The sequence below is a fragment of the Pseudoliparis swirei genome, chromosome 4 (assembly GCF_029220125.1).
Source record: "Pseudoliparis swirei isolate HS2019 ecotype Mariana Trench chromosome 4, NWPU_hadal_v1, whole genome shotgun sequence".
NCBI lineage: Eukaryota > Metazoa > Chordata > Actinopteri > Perciformes > Liparidae > Pseudoliparis > Pseudoliparis swirei.
Genome location: NC_079391.1, coordinates 5,871,026 through 5,890,862, shown reverse-complemented (window position 1 = coordinate 5,890,862; position 19,837 = coordinate 5,871,026). Strand labels below are relative to the sequence as shown.

The following is a 19,837-nucleotide window of genomic DNA, read 5'->3' as shown; positions in this document are numbered from 1 at the left end:
AGCTAGCCACTCCATCAGTGCTGGCCCCTCCTTGTGACGCAGCTTCAGCTTTATAAAACACATTTAATTGATTTTTTTTTTAAAGAAACAAAGGAAGCAAAGAAACAGATTGTAGAATATTTTATGTATCTTACATAGTTGGAAATAAATTACATTAAATGTATTCATGTTCTCCAGAATAAGTATAAAACTTAAATGGTTCATATACAAAAACATGTTGATTTATTTACCCTCCCCTTCAAAATGTTTCACTAACTTCTAATACCGTCCAAATACAAAACATAAGTACCTAATTGTTCGCTATAAATATTATACATTATAACAGTCGTGATAGTAATTCTTCATGGCGCAGTATTCAAACCATTATTGTGAATCAGCAACACTGTCAAAGAAAACAAGCTGCTGAGAAAGGCACTTTGTACCAACTGATAGAAATATGAAACCCCAGTAAAACCCAAAGTAATAACTCATCACATTTAAAGAAATACATTTCTTTGGTGACTTGCCCTGTATCAATGGAAGACCTGTGAGAATAAGTTTGAATCATGATCAAAACTAATTCCCTGCAGCGTACTGATTTGTAGTGAAGCCTTTAATTTCTTATTCAGCTACTTCGGAAATAAATACAATCTCTTAAATTCTGACAGTTGCTGGTAAGTAGGAAATGTAATTTAGTATTATATTATTATTCAGCTGCTTCAGAAATAAATACAATCTCTTAAATTCTGACAGTTGCCGGTAAGTAGGAAATGTAATTTAGTACAGTCAGTTACTCCCAAGTAATGTAAAAAAAATAAAATAAGGACATCACATAAAGTGACTGACGTTTCTTTCTTCAGATAACGACACAGCTCTACAATGATGAGGTAGTCACGGTAACCAAAGGGCAGGAGGTTCATTTTGGACTGCGCTCAAGACTTCAACGCCCATTCAGGTGTGTTCAAATTCAGGATGAGCATTCAGGAACTACTCAAACTCATCCTTGAGCAGCACTCACAAATTTCTTAAGAAAATGTGTCCTTTGATGTCATAGTGTATAAAAGGTGTGTGAGTGTGTGTGGTTCATGGCGCCCCAAAATGAAGTTTAAAGCTGACGTTGTCCTCAGGTGGAGAATCGACACTGCATGTAAGTCTCGTGCGAGGCGACGTATCCAAACTTCTGGTAGAAAGCCACATTGTTGGGGGCGCATTCCAGTGTGATTTTGTAGCAATTGAGTTTTTTGCTGAGGAGAGTGAGAGCACAAACCAACCTTTAGGGACATAAAGAGAGATGGGGGGGGAGAAAAAAAATCAACAAGAATCACAAGATAACTCCTAAATAAATCTCTCGCGTGAAAACTTTTCGGACAGCAAGTATTGGACCAATGCAAAATGTCCGGATCCCGCGGGTCGGTCCACTCACAGTTTGCCCAGCTGTTTCCCTCTGCACACGTCACTAACCACCACCTCCTCCACCCGGCCTCTCTGCAAACAAAACAGAATCAAATAGGTGATCTCTATTTCAGTCATGTAGTTTCAATCATTTGGAAGATCTGTTCAAATATATGTTCACTATGTTCATCTATGCAAAGATGTAAGAGAAAGACAAATAATTTGGTTTACGGTAGTGAACTACGTGAATAATTTACACAGTTCTAATGACCACTATGTTAATAAGTAACTTCTTCAGGGCATTGGACTGGATGGATCCTAATCAAATACAGTTGAAGATGAATTACTCAAGCAGATGATCAATGGTCAAGTATTCGTGAGGTGACGCGGGTTGTTCTCATTTCCTGGAAATAAGCCTTGAGGCTAATTCATAGACAACTATCAGACTCCTCAATTAAACATGATGTAATCTTATAGATATAGGAATGAATGTTTGATAAAATGTGCACAACCACTTTCCTAAACCCAATTAGAGGTGCAAATGTGGGGCTGAACAGTTTGTTATATTGAATATAATGTTTCAGAGAAATGTGCTGGTACCACTGGCATCAGCTAATGGGGATCATTGTAAATAATAATAAAAAAATCTGAGAATAGATGTTATTTACCTGCACACAAGAGTGGATGAATTTGTGTTCTGTGATCAAAGTTGCCGTGGCAACAATCTGTCTCAGGTTTGTGTCCTCCACCACAACGACGTAGTAGTCTCCCGTCTTCTTCATGTGCTCAAACTTCTCTGAAAGCCAACAGACAAAATGTTTTAGTTTTGCCCGTCTTCATTGACGCTTTAATACACAGGTTTATTTTCTAGGATGAGGGTTATTTTTCCTTCTCAAATGGGATGTATATAAAAGACGATCGTTTAAAAATGTGGGAATATAATATGGTGTTGCCTTTTTTTTTTAAAGTGGCATTATACTAAGCATGACTTACTCGTGAACTGCTCTGGGGTGACATCGCCCGTCTGAGTGAGTTGCGATAAAACCTTGAAGAATCCTGAAACGAAACAACAACAAAAAAGATCTATATTGACACCAACAAACATGCCGTTCACACCATCTTTCGTGTTCTGTTGAAAAGACGAGTACTGGACCACATCTTCCCTCCAGCCTCGCCGGCTCACCGTCTCACCCCTGTTGAAGTCTGCGGTACAAAGCGGCCTGAGCACCAGGCCTTCCCCGGGACTGGCCGGGGAAATGGGGGGAGAGAAGGAGAGAGTGTTGCTGCTCCAGTCGAGCTCCAGAAGCAGCGAGGGCTCGAACAGGGGCGTCTCATTTAGCAGCATTTCACAATCTGGAACACACACACACACACACACACACACACACACACACACACACACACACACACACACACACACACACACACACACACACACACACACACACACACACACACACACACACACACACACACACACACACACAAACCGGTAAATCCACATACACACACAGTGTATGTGAATGCAAAGGACAGGAACCATGACACACTAATCAGACACTCGTTTTATAATCCATCCATATTACTGCATCAGCACAATGAGTTGACGGAGGTGTGCCGTCAGCCTGGATTGTAAATATATTTGTTCTCAGTCACACAGAACTTTGACCTGACAAATAGTTTCACTATTGTTATGATTCAGTGTTTCATAATCAAAGTTGGGCTTTAAGAAGTTGAACAAGCCTTCAAAATGTGCCCCACACGGACGTGTCTCGGTGGGGGGGGGAGCTAGTCTTCGCCTAGAAATGCACGCGTCATAACTCTCGTTTCCATGGCAACAACACACTTCTTTCTTCACGCGTGTCATCATTCCCTGACCACTGAACAACAGCACATGTGCCAATAGTCTTGTTAAATGACATCGACAATAAGGAGAAATAATGGCAAACTGTATCGTGTCGTGGCTAGCTAACGTTAGCATCACATCGTGTGTCTAAATACTGTAGTTTCTACAGTAAAGCCTCAGATACATAGAGTTACACATAACCGCAATATTAGCGTAGTACTGTGGCGCGTCCTGTCTAAAGACTAAACGAGGCCACCGGCACACGCGCGAATGAACCCATCCAAGATGACGTCAGCGTCGGAGCTGTAACCTCAACATCAGCGTCAAACCCCACTGCAGCTAACTAGCTTAGCTTAAAAACTCCTTACCAGTAAGAGACGGTCCGCGGAAGTCCTGGAGCCGGGGAGCGAACAGCGGCGAGCAGGCGGCTCGACGAGTTGTGCAAGCGATGTGGCGAAATCACTCCCGACATCCTTGAAGGGAACCAGCGTGAGTGTTTTCAGCCCTTTCGTATGACGTGGCACAGATTTTGTAAGTAAAGGGCGCCGCCCAATGACGTCAGAAAATTAAAGAGAAAAGTGACGTGAATACATAAATATAAACACATACATATGTGTATAATATAATACATTATATATATATATATATAATAACAGATATAAATATACAATATAATGCATGATATATATATATACACACACATATATGTGTATAATATAATACATTATATATATAACAGATATAAATATACAATATAATGCATGATATATATACATATTATAAGAGACATATATATATATATATATACACACACACAATATATAACATATATATATATAAACACAATATATATATATAATATATTAATGGCTCAATCCATTGGGCTAATAAGCTCAACGGTCCGCTCCCCATGAGGACGGCCTCCCTTTGTTGTTGCTTGACAATGCCCTCTTCACATGAGGCCTGCAGCAGCAGTCTGTGGAGGCGAAGGCGGTTTAAAGCATCAAGAAGAAGAATCACATCACCACATATATCTTGTTAAAAAGCTGTAGAAGCTCCATTTATTGAGTCTTTTGTATTAACATACTTTACAAAACCTAGATTTACATAAATGATCCAGAACCGATCCATTCCTGATTTAGGCACATAAATACAGGAACACATTTCAGTTTGATTAAATAAAGTACTGGTTATGAAACCCAAGAATAGGAAAATGTATTATGATATTAAAAGCTGTTAAATAAGTGAATCTAAAAATTACAACAAAAAACTGTCCAATGAGTCTTGAACATGTTGTCTAACGTTAAAATCTGAAATTATAAATCCGATATTTGCGTCTTCTTACACCAATGCCAAAACAGAGTTTGATCAATTAAATAAACTTAAGATTACACCACTTCAGCCTTCAGTGGAAGTGTGTGGGCTGCTCTTTGGGATAAAGTGAAAGAAACAAAAAGCACTTTGTCTAGATCCATGCACATCCCCCCTCAAAATGCCCTTTCACCGTAATAACAACTCAATTATAATACAGTCTCCCTCTTGTCACCGATACGCCTCAAGCAGCGAGAGACTCAGTGAAATCTGAAAACACCCAAAATGTTTCGACGGGCCCAGTCCATGTTATACACATTACTGAAATATAGATCTTTAAGCAGCGCATGATGATGCTCCTTGCTGCTCTGAATTGTGAATAAGTACTCCTCAATGTGAGTTTGCACAAATAAAAACACCCTGCACATTTATGCTCAACTATTCAGGTCGTTGACTATATATTTGTCGTCAAGTCTTGAGAACATTTTGCTGCGGCTCATTTCTCCCGTCAAGGCCTCTTGAAAGCGTTTCAAAAACGGTCTTCAAGAGACGGCCCCGCAAGTACAGTTGTAACAGACTTTACACTTTCTACATACCACACAACATTGTAAAGGATGGAGTCAGGTGACTAAGGGCCCCAGCGATATATATTCAGTGGAAAACAACAATGCTAACTGCTTATCATCAGAGGGTAATTTTAGAAAGACCGAGGATGACGACACCCATTGTACTCATACATCCCCAATGCATCTCAAGGGAATATTATTAGAAAAACTAAGCTTTACATGCCCACTCCCCCCTGTGTTAAATAACTAAACCAATGGGTGATATGACACACTAAATACAGAACAACCCATGTGGGTCCAAAAACACTTTGTTTGCAGCATTATGTTGATAGGAACATTCATATTTGACAGAAAGGCTGAACAATACTAAAGTGACATTCTCTTACGCCGAGGTAAGAAATAAAAATGTTATTTTTCCGACAATTCACAGCTGAAACTCGTAGCATCACGCAAATACATCGGATGAGTTTCCGAGGATTCAGAATACGTAGCTTTTCCACCATTTGCTAAAAACAAAGTGAAAAGAAAGTCTGATAAAAGAAAAACTAAAGACCCAAACAGCTTTTCTATGAATGACACCGTCGCACCCCTCTCATTAAAAGACTCTTCTGAATGCAAAGCATGCTCATTTTTGACAGCCGGTCCCAATCATGGTAGAAACCGACTGCCTACTAAAGCGATGCGATGTGTGGCACGTGAATAAAGGGCAATGCAACCTGACATTTCTGGACTTGCACCCATCAATTTATACAATATTCCAAACACTCTGGAATCAGTGATGCAGAAGCCGTTCACAACAGTCCCACCTTTTTTTTTTTTTTTTGGCAGGCCAATCCAGCCCAAAGGGCTACGTTTGCAATACTTTTTAATTATTGTTTGAAGAAGCGACGACCACTGACTGTAAACCGAAATGGGGCAGGGTTGACGTAGCTCTCGTCCGCCGTGCCTCTCGGGAAGACGACGTGGCGCTCTTCTGCCGACGCCAATCGGCGTCTCAAGGCGCGGGGTCTTGTTGAGTTTGCATGCGTCTCTCTGCGGCGGCCGCCATGGTTCTCCGCCTCAGCGCAGTCAAGCTCAAGTCGGGAACAAGGTCCTCCTCCAGCCCGGGCAGGTCCTCATCCGGGTCCTCTGGGCTATTGTTCAGAAATCTCCTACAAAAATTAAGAGCACACGGTATGAAATGCAAGATCATGGGGGGGAAAGGGCAAACCAGAAAAGTTCACCACTAGTGAACAAAGTTCTATTTGTTAGTTCTCTGCTACTCGGCCAATAAGATATTCTGGTCTCCAAATAAAGGCCTTGTATTGTATTTCTTCACAGACCGAGACAAACCCATCTCGCAACGCTCTATTTTTGCGAAGCACAATTTATACAGTCAAGCTATGATGACGAATGTGCCTATTTTTACAAAAACGAGAACATTTTCTTACTTTAAATTGAGGCTATTTTGAATATAACAACATAGACAACCCGCCGTGTCCAGACCTGCGTGCCTGCAGAATCATCTCTTCTTTCCGCTGCTTGAGCAACTTCTGCCTCTCCTCAGCCGACTTGGAGAAGCGACCTCCTCTGACCTCCACGCTGTCCGACTCGCTGAGGCCCTGCTCGGCTGCCGCGCCGGACCCTTGTTGGTCACCTGGCGCAGCGCTCGCCTGCGTAGGGGCCCGTTCGATGGCCTGAGGGAGGAACGCGGACAAAATATGTGACGGATCGCCGCATCCCGCCTGGCAAGTGAACCCGACGATTACAACGCTTTTAACATTCAACCCAAAGTTGACGGACCTGCGTCGGGAAAGGCACCTGGATGCGACCCTCCAGGATGTTGTCAGTGGTGACCTCTACGGAGCGGGTCAACTGCAGATCCTGCATCACCAGGTATGAGGGCACCTGAGGGAACATCTCCTGGATCTGATGGGCCTGATGACATCAAAAGCCAAGATGGCGATAGAGAAAGGACTTAGAGAAAGATTTATGGTAATTTAACACAAAAATAGTCCTAAACACAAAGTATCAGTGATTTAATGATTAAAAAAAACATTCAAAATACATGAACTCACCATAGCCATGAGCTGAGAGTTGTTGGCCTGAGCAATGCCCAAGATATTGGTGGTGTGCATTACTTCCACTGAGAAACTGGGCAGCCAGCTGGCAATGCGAGATCCTGGAAGAGAATGTACGTATGGGTTGTATTGTTCATCATCCTGCACACAGCTGATGTGAGGGCGCTCAAGGTTCCCCCTCAGTTTACCATCAAAGTGGAAGAAGTGATTGTGTTGGTTGATGTGTGGTATGGCATCCGGAGCAGCCCCTGCTGGGCCAATGTTCTCCTCCAAGCCCCCCCCGGCCTGCTGCTGGCCCCTCGGCTGGCCTCCGTCCGCATTAATGTTCAGGGACGTCCGACATGTCGGACACGAGGTGTCCTGCTCAAGCCACGAGCGCAAACATGAGCTGGAGAAACACACACACACACACAAATGTTATGATGACATTTCTCTGCATAAAACTTGACTAATCATTGTAGGTCTCGGGGCAGCATCAGAATCAGGGCAGAGCATCTCACTGCAGCTGTGAACCGTCAAACTGCTCAGAACTTTAAAAAGGTGGCAGATAAATATCCACCAAAAAAAAAGCCATATTACAAAAGTTAATAACAGTTCTGTAGTAAGGTCTGCTACAAAAATATATTAACTTATGCAACATGTTGGACCCTAGAAAAAAAAAAAAGATTTATCTGGTCGCCCTGCTATTTCTACAGCCTCACCTTCAACCACCTATATGTAACCTTTTCTAGGCTATGTACTGAGCCACGGGTCAGTGGTACCAGTAAAATAACTTTTTTTAAACATTATTATGAAGTCAAACACTTTACTTGTGGAAGAGATGACCACAGGGTAGTTTGCGCGCCGTCAACATGGCGTCCCAGCAGATGGCGCAGTCGTCGTCGTTGGCTGCCAGCTCCTCCGCAGTAGCAACGGCAAATCTGCAAAACGTAAAAGTTCAGAGTGGATTTTAAATAACGATGAAACGAGTAACGAGCAAACAAAGAACCACAAAAACATGAGGCAAAAAAAAGGGGGAAAGAATTCAATCGAAATGTAATTTTCACCTGGCCTCCATGTTGTTGATGACGCGGAGGTAGTTCTTGTGTCGGCGGACCCGGCGCTGAACCTCATGGAAGAGATACCGCAGCTGCATGAAGATAACCAAGCTGGCCATGGACAGCCAGATGTTCCCAAAAAGCTAATGAGGCACATATGGACAAAAAGATTAAAGAGTAGAAAAAAATACATAATTTTCATATCACCAGATGCAGACAGCTGCTCGTGGCTATGCTTTTAATTTTGCTACTTTGTTCAATCTGTCTAAATTAAATCTATTGCACATCTGGGGGACGGAGGATGTTGTTTTTTTACACAGATTGTAATGCCCTGAGGCCAAATTCGGATTTGTGAGATTAAAGTATACAAAGTGCACGTGTGTGAGCCGTTCCCTGTGGCTCACCAGCATATGGATATGATGCATGAGGTCCAGGAAGAGCATCGCCAGCTCCATGACGAAGTCGGTGTAATAGACGTATGTTCCCTTTCTCTCCCAGGTCCCTGGATGGTTCAGGTCCCAGAGATGAATGAAATAACTGGAGGGCACATGCAGAACTCTATCAGGCCATGAAACATCGGTGATATTTAGACAGTATGGTGGATGATGTGGCATTTAAGTTGGACGAGGATTGGAAATTAAAAATGATACAAAAGATGGTGTAAAAGTATCGTGGTGTCATTAAACAGGAAGCATTGCTATGAAAGAGAGAACACCAGTGTAATGACAGAAAATCAAAGTTCACAAGTTTACTATTATGTCCCAAATGTATAATAGCTTTAAAGTCAATATGCTTGGTTAGAAAACAGGAATGGAACACTGATAAACTCTTAATCTAGCGTGGATAATGTTAAACCCAAGGTAAAAACTTGAAATCAATCCATGATCCAATCCAATATAGGAGAGTTTGGTCTGAGTTGAGTATAATGCTTCTATAATCCAAATCTCTCTCTTTGGGATGAAGAAGCTCATCACAGTGGTGTAATGGAACCAGAGGAAAAACAAAGGGTGTTGCTCACGTTAACCCTCGATTATAAATCTGCTCTGTCATCGGCAGTGCAGCAATGTGCACACATTTGTAAAGGAGGCGTGGAAAGAAACCTACCGCATGATGACATGCCCAGTGCGCACAGTCACCAGCAGACACTGAGGAGAGAAAAGGAAAAGAGGTGAATGCCATTTAATTCTCATTGACTTAAAAAAATTAAATAATATTTATTTCTATATATATATATAATTTAATATATATATAAAATATAAATATTATTTAATTTTGTATATATATAAATAAATAAATGGTGAAGAGAAAAAACTGTTTTTATTCGACTTAACCTCCATTTAAAATATCCTCTTCTAGTAATGTATGTAGTTTCTGTATCAATCAAGTATATTTTTTCCCCCAGTAGTCATTCAGCATAAACACTGTGGTAACTGAAAACATCAGGGAGGATCACAATTCAATTCAATTCAGTTTATTTGTATAGCCCAATTTCACAAATTTGTCTCGGAGTGCTTTACAATCTGTACACATAGACATCCCTGCCCCAAAACCTCGCATCGGATCAGGAAAAACTCCCAAATAACCCTTCAGGGGGAAAAAGGGGGAAGAAACCTTCAGGAGAGCAACAGAGGAGGATCCCTCTCCAGGATGGACAGAACAATAGATGATCACAGATCACAGAGCCCCAGTAAGTTGTACAACGGTACTTTAATGATCAAGTGTCTGCCATGAAATAAATTAGCAATGTTTACAATATGCCACATGAAACACAGTTACCCAAACAATAGAGAAAAGTTAGAACAAACTCATTGGGACCCAGGTTCTTACCTCTGCTGCCATAAAGGAGATGGTGTGCATGCCATAGGACGCTCCAAGCAGACCACTGCAGCCCACAGCCAGCCCACAGCAATCCAGCAGCAAGGAGACCAGGAGACAAAGCACTCGTACATGGCTGTTCATGGGCGTGGAGGGTGAGAAGGACAGCTGTAGGGTGGGAAATGAGTGGATTATTGCTCTCTCAAAGTTTTTTCCCCCCCTTCGTTATTATATCCCACGGTTTCTGGGTAGATTTTGATAGTTATGGGAGTTTTTGTGGATTACACAAAGTGGTACAAAGGACAAATAACGATGAAACGCAACCGATTGGGAATTCATAAAAAGGTTTCAGCGGGCAAAAATTCAACTAAATATTTTGTGTTTTAATGTCCATAATATAATAGCACAGATAATTTTATAATTTAAGTAAATTATTTCTGAAACGATGCAAAATCTGCATTCGTTTACGAAATAATCCTAAATCAATAGAATTAATTCAGCCACCAAAGTACAAGGCTTTTTGTTAGCGTGCTCAACTTCATGATTTATCATCAGGCTCGGAACCAAAGAGCATTTCTAGTGAGAGGAATCATTTCCTTTCAACCTTTCCCTCACAAACACAACCGTAAGACAAATAAGGCTTAAGACTGTAATTTAGGACTTCATTACAAACATTAAAAAAATAGGATAAAATAGGTTCCATCACGTCTGTAGAGCTTCAACAGCATCGTGTTTCCCTCGCATGCTGACAGCACCACATACCAGGCATCGTTAGTTGGACCTAATGTTTAGGCTAAAGCTAATAAAGGCAGCTGGGCTAAGACAACTGACAGACTTCAACCTTTAAAGAACCTGCATTAATGTGCATCTATAGACAAAGCTGAGAGACAGAAACAAAGACAAACTGGTACAGCATGGCAGGCAGAAACGACCCTCTGGTACACAATGCCAGTCAGAATGACATCACAGACTACAAACACACTTAAAGGGTACCTGTAGTGCAAAACAACAACGTGATACATCCATTCGGCGCATCAAATAAATCATATTTACCCCGCCGCTATTGTCAACAAGTCACGCATAGCCCGAGGATTTACATTTCTTTGTCAACATTCCGAGTCCGTGGGCGCAGCCATTTTGCTAGTTATTTACTCCAGCTCAAAGCTAACTATGACGTAGAGTCGTTGAAAGGAATTCAGCCAATCCGGAGCCACTTCTACACGCGTTGCTTCTTGGGATAGATCGGTGGCCTCAAGAATTACACAATCTATATCAGGGGTGCTCAATACGTCGATCGCGGCGTAGTATTGGTAGATCGCATGACATAAACACAAATTGGCCCGCCCCCCTGTCACTTTCTCTATAGCGCCACATTACAGCAGCAGCACGTCATTTCTGTCTCGTGTTGCGTTAACAGTCCTCTGCCCGCCGTCTCGTGCGCCATGGAGCTCCCGACACCGGTTTGCGCGCATCGGGACGGACGGAGAAAAGAAAAAGTCACTAGCACCCCCGAACATGTCGGCCGAACATTGCATCAATGAAAGACATCTCCAGCGCTGGCTTATGCGCGATGTAGCTATCAAGCTCACTCTTTTGTGTGAAGCAGATGAGGTCTAATGACACTATATCAGGGCTCTCAAGTCTCACGCATTGAGCGTGAGACTCACGCATTTCGGTCTTATCTCACGCACTCCCGCCACACATCTAATTCCTCACGCTGAAAAAACCTCTCGGCTATTTAATGCAGGGGTGCTCAATACGCCGATCGATTGTTGAGTAGAAATAGTCACTAGCAACCGCGTCGACAACTCTTTTCGGCTCGATGCGGCGCGCAACAGTCAGCTGTATCGGGTGCTGATGGAAATCTCACGCTTGCCTGTCTTCAAAACTTGAGAGCCCTGCTATATCATCGGACATAAGTTCGTGCTCTTTACAACAAATGCACTCTATGTCTGTTTTCTGTGGCACATTTCCACAACTGCACCAAACGTCCGCCGACTTGCGTGCACAGTCCGCACGGTGAAGCATCTGGTCCGCTGGTCCTTCGGCATCAACTTCATCAGAATCATCGCTATCATCGCTGTCACAATTCACTAAATGGGGATAGTCTGCTTTTAAAGGTTCAAACAAGTATCCAGTTGCTGAATCAGACAATCTTTCATCGTCCATATTATCAATCTCTCAGCATTTGTTTGCGAGCGCTCGACGTTGTTTACATTGGTATCTGAACACATCCGCTGTGGCTGGCTGTCGATCTATCAACGATCTGACGTCACACCACCCGCGACATATTCAAGCTCCAGTGCAATGTCGCATGTCGGAGTTGAGGACTTTGAACAGCCTAAACTACGTATTGTTATTGAATACTGGACCGTCAGTGCATGAATAACCTTTAGAAACACATTATCTTTTGATCTGGCTACATATTGTTTTGCACTACAGGTACCCTTTAAGGTTAGTTAGTTAGGCCTTTGTATTCCTCTCGGAACATAGGCCATTGATGAATTGTTTCCACCCTCGTCTGTCCTGAGCCGTCCTCTCCAGCTGTTTCCACGTCAGCCCCTTCTTCTTGAATTCCTGCTCTGTGCTCCTTCTCCAGGTGTTTGTGGGTCGTCCTCTACCCCGTTTGCCTTGTGGGTTCCATGTCAGCGCCTGTTTTGTTATTGCTGTTGTGTTTCTTCGTAGTGTGTGTCCAATCCAGCTCCATTTTCTCCTCAACAGCTGTATGTCTACTGTTTCTTGTTTTGTGCATTCCCATAGGTTGATGTTGCTGATTGTGTTTGGCCAGAAGACTCCCAGGATGCATCTTAGACAGTGGTTTATGAAGGTTTGTAGTTTGTTTGTGATGTTAGTGGTAGTTCTCCAGGTTTCGGAGCCATAGAGCAGCACGGTTTTTACGTTGGAGTTGAAGATTTGAAGCTTCGTCTTGAGGGAGATATTTTTACTTTTCCAAATTTTGTTTAAGATATTAAATGCTGTTCTTGCTTTCCCAATTCTTGTCTTCACGTCATCCTCTGTCCCACCATCAACAGCTATCACACTTCCCAGGTAGGTGAATTTGTCGACATCTTCCAGCGTCTGGTCCCCGATGGTTATTGGGTCCGTGTTCTTGGTGTTTATCCGCATTACTTTGGTTTTTGGTCCATTTATTTTGAGTCCAAGTCCAGCTGCCGTTTTTTCTAGCAGTTCGGATTTGTCCTGCATCTGTTGGTGGCTATGGGAGAGTAGTGCGATGTCATCCGCAAAGTCGAGGTCCTCCAGATGTTCTGTTAGACTCCACTGGATGCCAGTCTTTTTATTGTGGGTTGATTGTACCATGATCCAGTCAATGCACAGAAGGAAGAGGAAAGGGGAAAGCAGGCAGCCCCGTTTCACGCCAGTGAGCACTTTGAATTTTTCTTGTGCGCATCCCTGGAAGAGTACGTTGCATTGCATGTCCCAGTACATGTTCTTCATGATGTTGGTATACTTTGGGGGGATTCCATAGTGTGCCATGAGTTTCCATCGCATTTCACGGTCTACACTGTCAAATGCTTTTTCAAAGTCTATGAAATTGACATGAACAGGTGTTCGCCATTCTATAGACCGCTCAATGATGATCCTGAGGCTAGCAATTTGGTCGGTGCACGATCTTTTATTTCTGAAACCAGCTTGGTTTTCTCTCAGTTCATCATCCACCCCCTTACGCAGTCGCTCCAAGATTATGCGGCTGAACACTTTGCCTGGTGTTGATAGCAACATGATCCCTCGGTAGCTGTTGCAATCCCTGAGGTCTCCTTTCTTTGGTATGACAGCAATGAGCCCGTCCTTCCAGTCTGTTGGTATGTTTCCTTCTTCCAACCATATGGTCTTTATTAGCTGGTGGAGCATGGTGGTTGAGGTGTCGAGATCCGCTTGTAGAGCCTCTGATGGGATGTCATCTGGCCCTGCTGCTTTACCACGTCGCAATTCCTTGATGGCCTTCCTCACCTCAGATCTTGTTGGGGGCTGCAGTTGATGTCCAGCGTGTGTGTGGCTGGTGGGATCTCTACCTTTTGGGCAGGGGGCTGTCTGTTGAGCAGCTCCTTACAAACACACTTAATGCCCGTTTTAAATGTCATAGCCTTGAAGAGATAAGGGGGTTGGATTCAATGAGATATTTTGTTTGCCCGAACATGCAGACTAAAATATGATACAGGGACGTGTCAATCAGCAGCCTCACATACCAGTTCAAGTACTATTAATAGATGCTGAGCTCAGAAGAGTACGGTTACTCAGACGTTTGGGGGCACAACTGCCCACAACTTTAAAAAAGCACAATATAGAGTTGGAAATCAATCGGCTAAACTAAACTCAGAACAAATAAGAGCTCTGTCGCTCCCGAGTACGACGGAGTCCATTCCCATGACATATCTTTAGAGACGGTTGTTTTTAAAGCAGAACTTAAACACTTTAAACTAGAACGGGCACTCGGTAGAGCGCATATCTTCGCATATCACAATATTGGGCATTGAATTATGAACATGTTGGCATTAGTTACATGCCAATTGGATATAAATTGACCGCGCTTTGGTAAAAAGAAGATTTTGACATTTTCATGACCTTGACCTTTGACCCGATCGATCCCAACATCTAATCAAATGGTCCCCGGATAATAACCAATCATCCCACCAAATTTCATGCAATTCGGTTTAATACTTTTTTAGTTATGCGAGAAACACGCATACAAATGAATAAATGGCGATCAAAACATAACCTTCCTCATTTTCAATGCGAAGGTAACAAGCCTTTAACTTATTATAAAACATCAAAAAATTATTTTGTGGCCCATCCAAAAACATCCGGTGGTGTCTAGTTTCTGATAAGTTTGTCTTCATAACACCGCTTTATAATGTAAACTGACTTTGTTGGTTGAACATCTCGTATAATATCATAAAGTTGTAGCTATTCTCAGTTGAATTGTATTTTTTTTTTAAACAAGAATATATTTGGAACAATTAGAGATTCAGAATGTAAATAAGAATAGATTACACAAGGCCGTCACAAACCACAGACAGCAATACGAGAACGAGTTACCGAAAGAAAAGTGTGCAGCTCATAATACTTACGTATTCAAACCTGTCTTTGCAGAGCTGCACCATGAGGTGGAGAAAGACCAAGGCGGAGAACCACAGACACCACATCACCACCTCTTCCACCGTCTGCACGTTCAGGACCCCGAAGATGAAAATAAACTTATAGAAGATGAAATTCCAGAATTTATCTTTCAGGTGCTGCGGAATAAAACACATAGCAAATCAGATAAGTAGAGCGGCTTAATACCCCGGGGATGGAAGTCGTTGAATTCATCGTTCAAGACACAGACTCACCTGCTTCTCACTAACTCTGAGTGGGCCAAACACGACATACTGAATCATTTTAGCAATTAACATCAACAAGCAGCAGAATGTGTTGACCAATACCTAGAAGAATAACAGAGAATAAAGAGACGATTAGTTTTCTTAAGAGCATAATATTATCAAGCAATGCAAATGACGGCACAGGAGGACACCCACCCAAACCAAGAGACTGTCGGTGGCGATATACCACAAGACGGTGGTCGTCAATTCTGTGTCAATAATATCATGATTTAAATGTTCAAGATACACTTCAGTTGGTGTTTCTTCAGATTCCAAGATCCCAAATCCTGGATCGGTCACAGTGTTGTAGGCACTAAAGATGCTGCCGGCGAGCAAAGCCACGCTGAGCGCGGTGTACGTCTGCAGGCTAGGCCACGGGAACCGCTCCAAGAAAAGCAGAGGCATAATGCAGTGATCACGGTCCACTTGTCAACTGCTGGAAATGGTGTTTATCCCAAAAGAGAAGACCTGTGAAGGCAGAAGAGAGTTAGTTAACCTTCGCCCTCGTTACAACAAATCACAACTGTTAGCCTATGGTAAAGGAAACACACACAACTCTTAGTCTATGGTAAAGGAAACACACACAACTCTTAGTCTATGGTAAAGGAAACATACACAACTCTTAGTCTATGGTAAAGGAAACACACACAACTCTTAGTCTATGGTAAAGGAAACACACACAACTCTTAGCCTATGGTAAAGGAAACACACACAACTCTTAGTCTATGGTAAAGGAAACACACACAACTCTTAGTCTATGGTAAAGGAAACACACACAACTCTTAGCCTATGGTAAAGGAAACACACACAACTCTTAGCCTATGGTAAAGGAAACATACACAACTCTTAGTCTATGGTAAAGGAAACACACACAACTCTTAGTCTATGGTAAAGGAAACACACACAACTCTTAGTCTATGGTAAAGGAAACACACAACTCTTAGTCTATGGTAAAGGAAACACACACAACTCTTAGTCTATGGTAAAGGAAACACACACAACTCTTAGTCTATGGTAAAGGAAACACACACAACTCTTAGTCTATGGTAAAGGAAACACACACAACTCTTAGTCTATGGTAAAGGAAACACACACAACTCTTAGTCTATGGTAAAGGAAACATACACAACTCTTAGTCTATGGTAAAGGAAACACACACAACTCTTAGCCTATGGTAAAGGAAACACACACAACTCTTAGCCTATGGTAAAGGAAACACACACAACTCTTAGCCTATGGTAAAGGAAACACACACAACTCTTAGCCTATGGTAAAGGAAACACACACAACTCTTAGTCTATGGTAAAGGAAACACACACAACTCTTAGTCTATGGTAAAGGAAACACACACAACTCTTAGCCTATGGTAAAGGAAACACACACAACTCTTAGCCTATGGTAAAGGAAACATACACAACTCTTAGCCTATGGTAAAGGAAACATACACAACTCTTAGTCTATGGTAAAGGAAACACACACAACTCTTAGTCTATGGTAAAGGAAACATACACAACTCTTAGTCTATGGTAAAGGAAACACACACAACTCTTAGTCTATGGTAAAGGAAACACACACAACTCTTAGTCTATGGTAAAGGAAACACACACAACTCTTAGTCTATGGTAAAGGAAACACACACAACTCTTAGTCTATGGTAAAGGAAACACACACAACTCTTAGTCTATGGTAAAGGAAACACACACAACTCTTAGTCTATGGTAAAGGAAACACACACAACTCTTAGTCTATGGTAAAGGAAACACACACAACTCTTAGTCTATGGTAAAGGAAACACACACAACTCTTAGTCTATGGTAAAGGAAACACACACAACTCTTAGTCTATGGTAAAGGAAACACACACAACTCTTAGTCTATGGTAAAGGAAACACACACAACTCTTAGTCTATGGTAAAGGAAACACACACAACTCTTAGTCTATGGTAAAGGAAACACACAACTCTTAGTCTATGGTAAAGGAAACACACACAACTCTTAGTCTATGGTAAAGGAAACACACACAACTCTTAGTCTATGGTAAAGGAAACACACACAACTCTTAGTCTATGGTAAAGGAAACACACACAACTCTTAGTCTATGGTAAAGGAAACATACACAACTCTTAGCCTATGGTAAAGGAAACACACACAACTCTTAGTCTATGGTAAAGGAAACACACACAACTCTTAGCCTATGGTAAAGGAAACACACACAACTCTTAGTCTATGGTAAAGGAAACACACACAACTCTTAGTCTATGGTAAAGGAAACACACACAACTCTTAGCCTATGGTAAAGGAAACACACACAACTCTTAGTCTATGGTAAAGGAAACACACACAACTCTTAGTCTATGGTAAAGGAAACACACACAACTCTTAGTCTATGGTAAAGGAAACACACACAACTCTTAGCCTATGGTAAAGGAAACACACACAACTCTTAGTCTATGGTAAAGGAAACACACACAACTCTTAGTCTATGGTAAAGGAAACACACACAACTCTTAGCCTATGGTAAAGGAAACACACACAACTCTTAGTCTATGGTGAGGAAACACACACAACTCTTAGTCTATGGTAAAGGAAACACACACAACTCTTAGCCTATGGTAAAGGAAACACACACAACTCTTAGTCTATGGTAAAGGAAACACACACAACTCTTAGTCTATGGTAAAGGAAACACACACAACTCTTAGCCTATGGTAAAGGAAACACACACAACTCTTAGCCTATGGTAAAGGAAACACACACAACTCTTAGTCTATGATAAAGGAAACACACACAACTCTTAGTCTATGGTAAAGGAAACACACACAACTCTTAGTCTATGGTAAAGGAAACACACACAACTCTTAGTCTATGGTAAAGGAAACACACACAACTCTTAGTCTATGGTAAAGGAAACATACACAACTCTTAGTCTATGGTAAAGGAAACACACACAACAAACATACACACCTGTTAGCCTATGCTACATGAAACGCACACAACTGTTAGTCTATGGTACAGGAAACATATACGAGTGAAGGCCTAGGATCGTGGTTAGATAGTGTTAATTTTATTCAGTAATGATTTTTTTTTAATGTCTTGCGAGTTTTCGAACTGCGAAGAATAACATGATCTGGATTCGAGCTCAGTGTATTAACGGTTACCGTCAGCTCAAAGTAATGGTGATGTGATTGAAGCGAGACATTTGATCGTAAAGTGTAACGTTACGCGAGTCAACGTGACTCTGACCGCGGAGGTTTGAGCTCCTGCGCGAGCGAACCTGCTCTCAAACCCCAAGGAAGGCTACCACGTTAGCTCAGGTAGTAACGGTGCGAAGCACTCGTGAATTTGACCGTCTTCGGTGAAATGTTTGAGGTTAAATCCGCCAAACAACGTGACAAACCCGTGGGCCAGGGGTCAACCTGGCTAACGTCAATATATGCAGGAGGTAACGCTAACCAATACGAGAGCACGCCCCTAACATGAGCCGTTTAACTACATTGCTAACGTCAACTCGTACGAGCGTATTCCTTCGCGAACGTGAAACAGCTGATCTCCAAACATACAGCTTGTATTGCTGTAGCGTCACTTACAGTTTGTCACAAGCTTAGATTTACACAATGTCCAACGCCCCTCGATGTAGCCAGTGTTGGACTCTTAGTGCAGCTGCACTGACACCACCGTAGATGTCAACATCGTCATGTTTATTTGCATCGAGAAAGCAGTTGAGCTGAGGAGCCTTCTTCTTCTTCCTCCTCTTCTTCTTCTTCTTCTTCTTCGTGGTGCTTTACGGCGGTTGGTTAACAACGTTATGACGCACTTCCGCCACTAACTGGTACGGGTGTGGTTTGGGATAACACTATTCACTCAGAGAACATATAATAATATTCAGTATAATCTGATATATAAATACCATATAATATAACAAATACAATATACATATTGTATAATATGAATCACACACACACACACACACACATATATATATATATATAGCACGTTACTTTGTTTTCCCCCTGTATATTTAGTATTAGTATTAGTATTTAGTTTTTAGTATTTAGTTTTATGTTCTTATATTTATTTTCATTGATACTCTGATGTGCACCGCTGCTGTGATTTTTGAAATTTCCCCACTGTGGGACGAATAAAGGAATATCATATCATATCATATATATATATATATATATATATATATATATATATATATATATATATATATATATATATAGGAAACGCATATACTGTGTGCAAATACCCTATTTTACTAATATTACTGGGTATATTCCATATCTCCAAAACATAAATATTGGAAATGTGTATAATTTCTAAACAATAATTAATATTATTATAATTTTTTTAATTATATATTTTTAATTTTGGCTCAGGGTGGGTGAGGCCAGGCCCCGTGGCCCTCTATGGGCAGCCACCACTGTATATAACATGTTCTAAAGTTTCTTCCT

The 19,837-nt window shown here is 41.7% G+C and overlaps 2 protein-coding genes across 3 annotated transcripts; both read right to left on the bottom strand.

The window, feature by feature from the left end:
- Positions 1-103: 103 nt before the first annotated feature.
- gnpnat1 (glucosamine-phosphate N-acetyltransferase 1) lies at positions 104-3,722 on the bottom strand. The gene is made up of 6 exons (XM_056413131.1): positions 3,586-3,722; positions 2,563-2,724; positions 2,365-2,427; positions 2,040-2,167; positions 1,403-1,464; positions 104-1,250 (listed from the first exon to the last, which is right to left on the bottom strand). The coding sequence occupies exons 2-6, from the start codon at positions 2,714-2,716 to the stop codon at positions 1,103-1,105; spliced, it is 555 nt and encodes a 184-aa protein (XP_056269106.1). The 5' UTR covers positions 2,717-2,724; positions 3,586-3,722; the 3' UTR covers positions 104-1,102.
- Positions 3,723-4,250: 528 nt separating this feature from the next.
- LOC130192934 (E3 ubiquitin-protein ligase AMFR-like) lies at positions 4,251-19,106 on the bottom strand. 2 transcript variants are annotated; one of them, XM_056413139.1, is made up of 14 exons: positions 18,971-19,106; positions 15,541-15,852; positions 15,355-15,447; positions 15,094-15,258; positions 10,019-10,174; positions 9,296-9,336; positions 8,596-8,728; positions 8,201-8,334; positions 7,964-8,074; positions 7,343-7,542; positions 7,152-7,255; positions 6,877-7,011; positions 6,580-6,770; positions 4,251-6,245 (listed from the first exon to the last, which is right to left on the bottom strand). In XM_056413139.1, exons 2-14 carry the CDS (start codon positions 15,787-15,789, stop codon positions 6,089-6,091), a joined length of 1,869 nt encoding a protein of 622 aa, XP_056269114.1. In that variant the 5' UTR covers positions 15,790-15,852; positions 18,971-19,106; the 3' UTR covers positions 4,251-6,088. The 2 variants fall into 2 exon arrangements, with proteins under 2 accessions (XP_056269114.1, XP_056269113.1); XM_056413138.1 differs by having other exon boundaries at positions 7,152-7,542.
- Between the last annotated feature and the right edge of the window lie 731 nt (positions 19,107-19,837).

Excerpts from the sequence above, each read along its gene's own strand:
- LOC130192934 (XM_056413138.1), bottom strand. The coding sequence starts at position 15,789 with ATGCCTCTGCTTTTCTTGGAGCGGTTCCCGTGGCCTAGCCTGCAGACG. Across the intron at positions 10,175-15,093 it reads GCAAAGACAGGTTTGAATAC|CTGTCCTTCTCACCCTCCAC; the intron begins GTAAGTATTATG and ends CCCACCCTACAG. Across the intron at positions 9,337-10,018 it reads TCTCCTTTATGGCAGCAGAG|TGTCTGCTGGTGACTGTGCG; the intron begins GTAAGAACCTGG and ends TTCTCTCCTCAG.
- gnpnat1 (XM_056413131.1), bottom strand. The coding sequence starts at position 2,716 with ATGCTGCTAAATGAGACGCCCCTGTTCGAGCCCTCGCTGCTTCTGGAG. Across the intron at positions 2,428-2,562 it reads TACCGCAGACTTCAACAGGG|GATTCTTCAAGGTTTTATCG; the intron begins GTGAGACGGTGA and ends GTTTCGTTTCAG. Across the intron at positions 1,465-2,039 it reads TCATCCACTCTTGTGTGCAG|AGAGGCCGGGTGGAGGAGGT; the intron begins GTAAATAACATC and ends TTTTGTTTGCAG.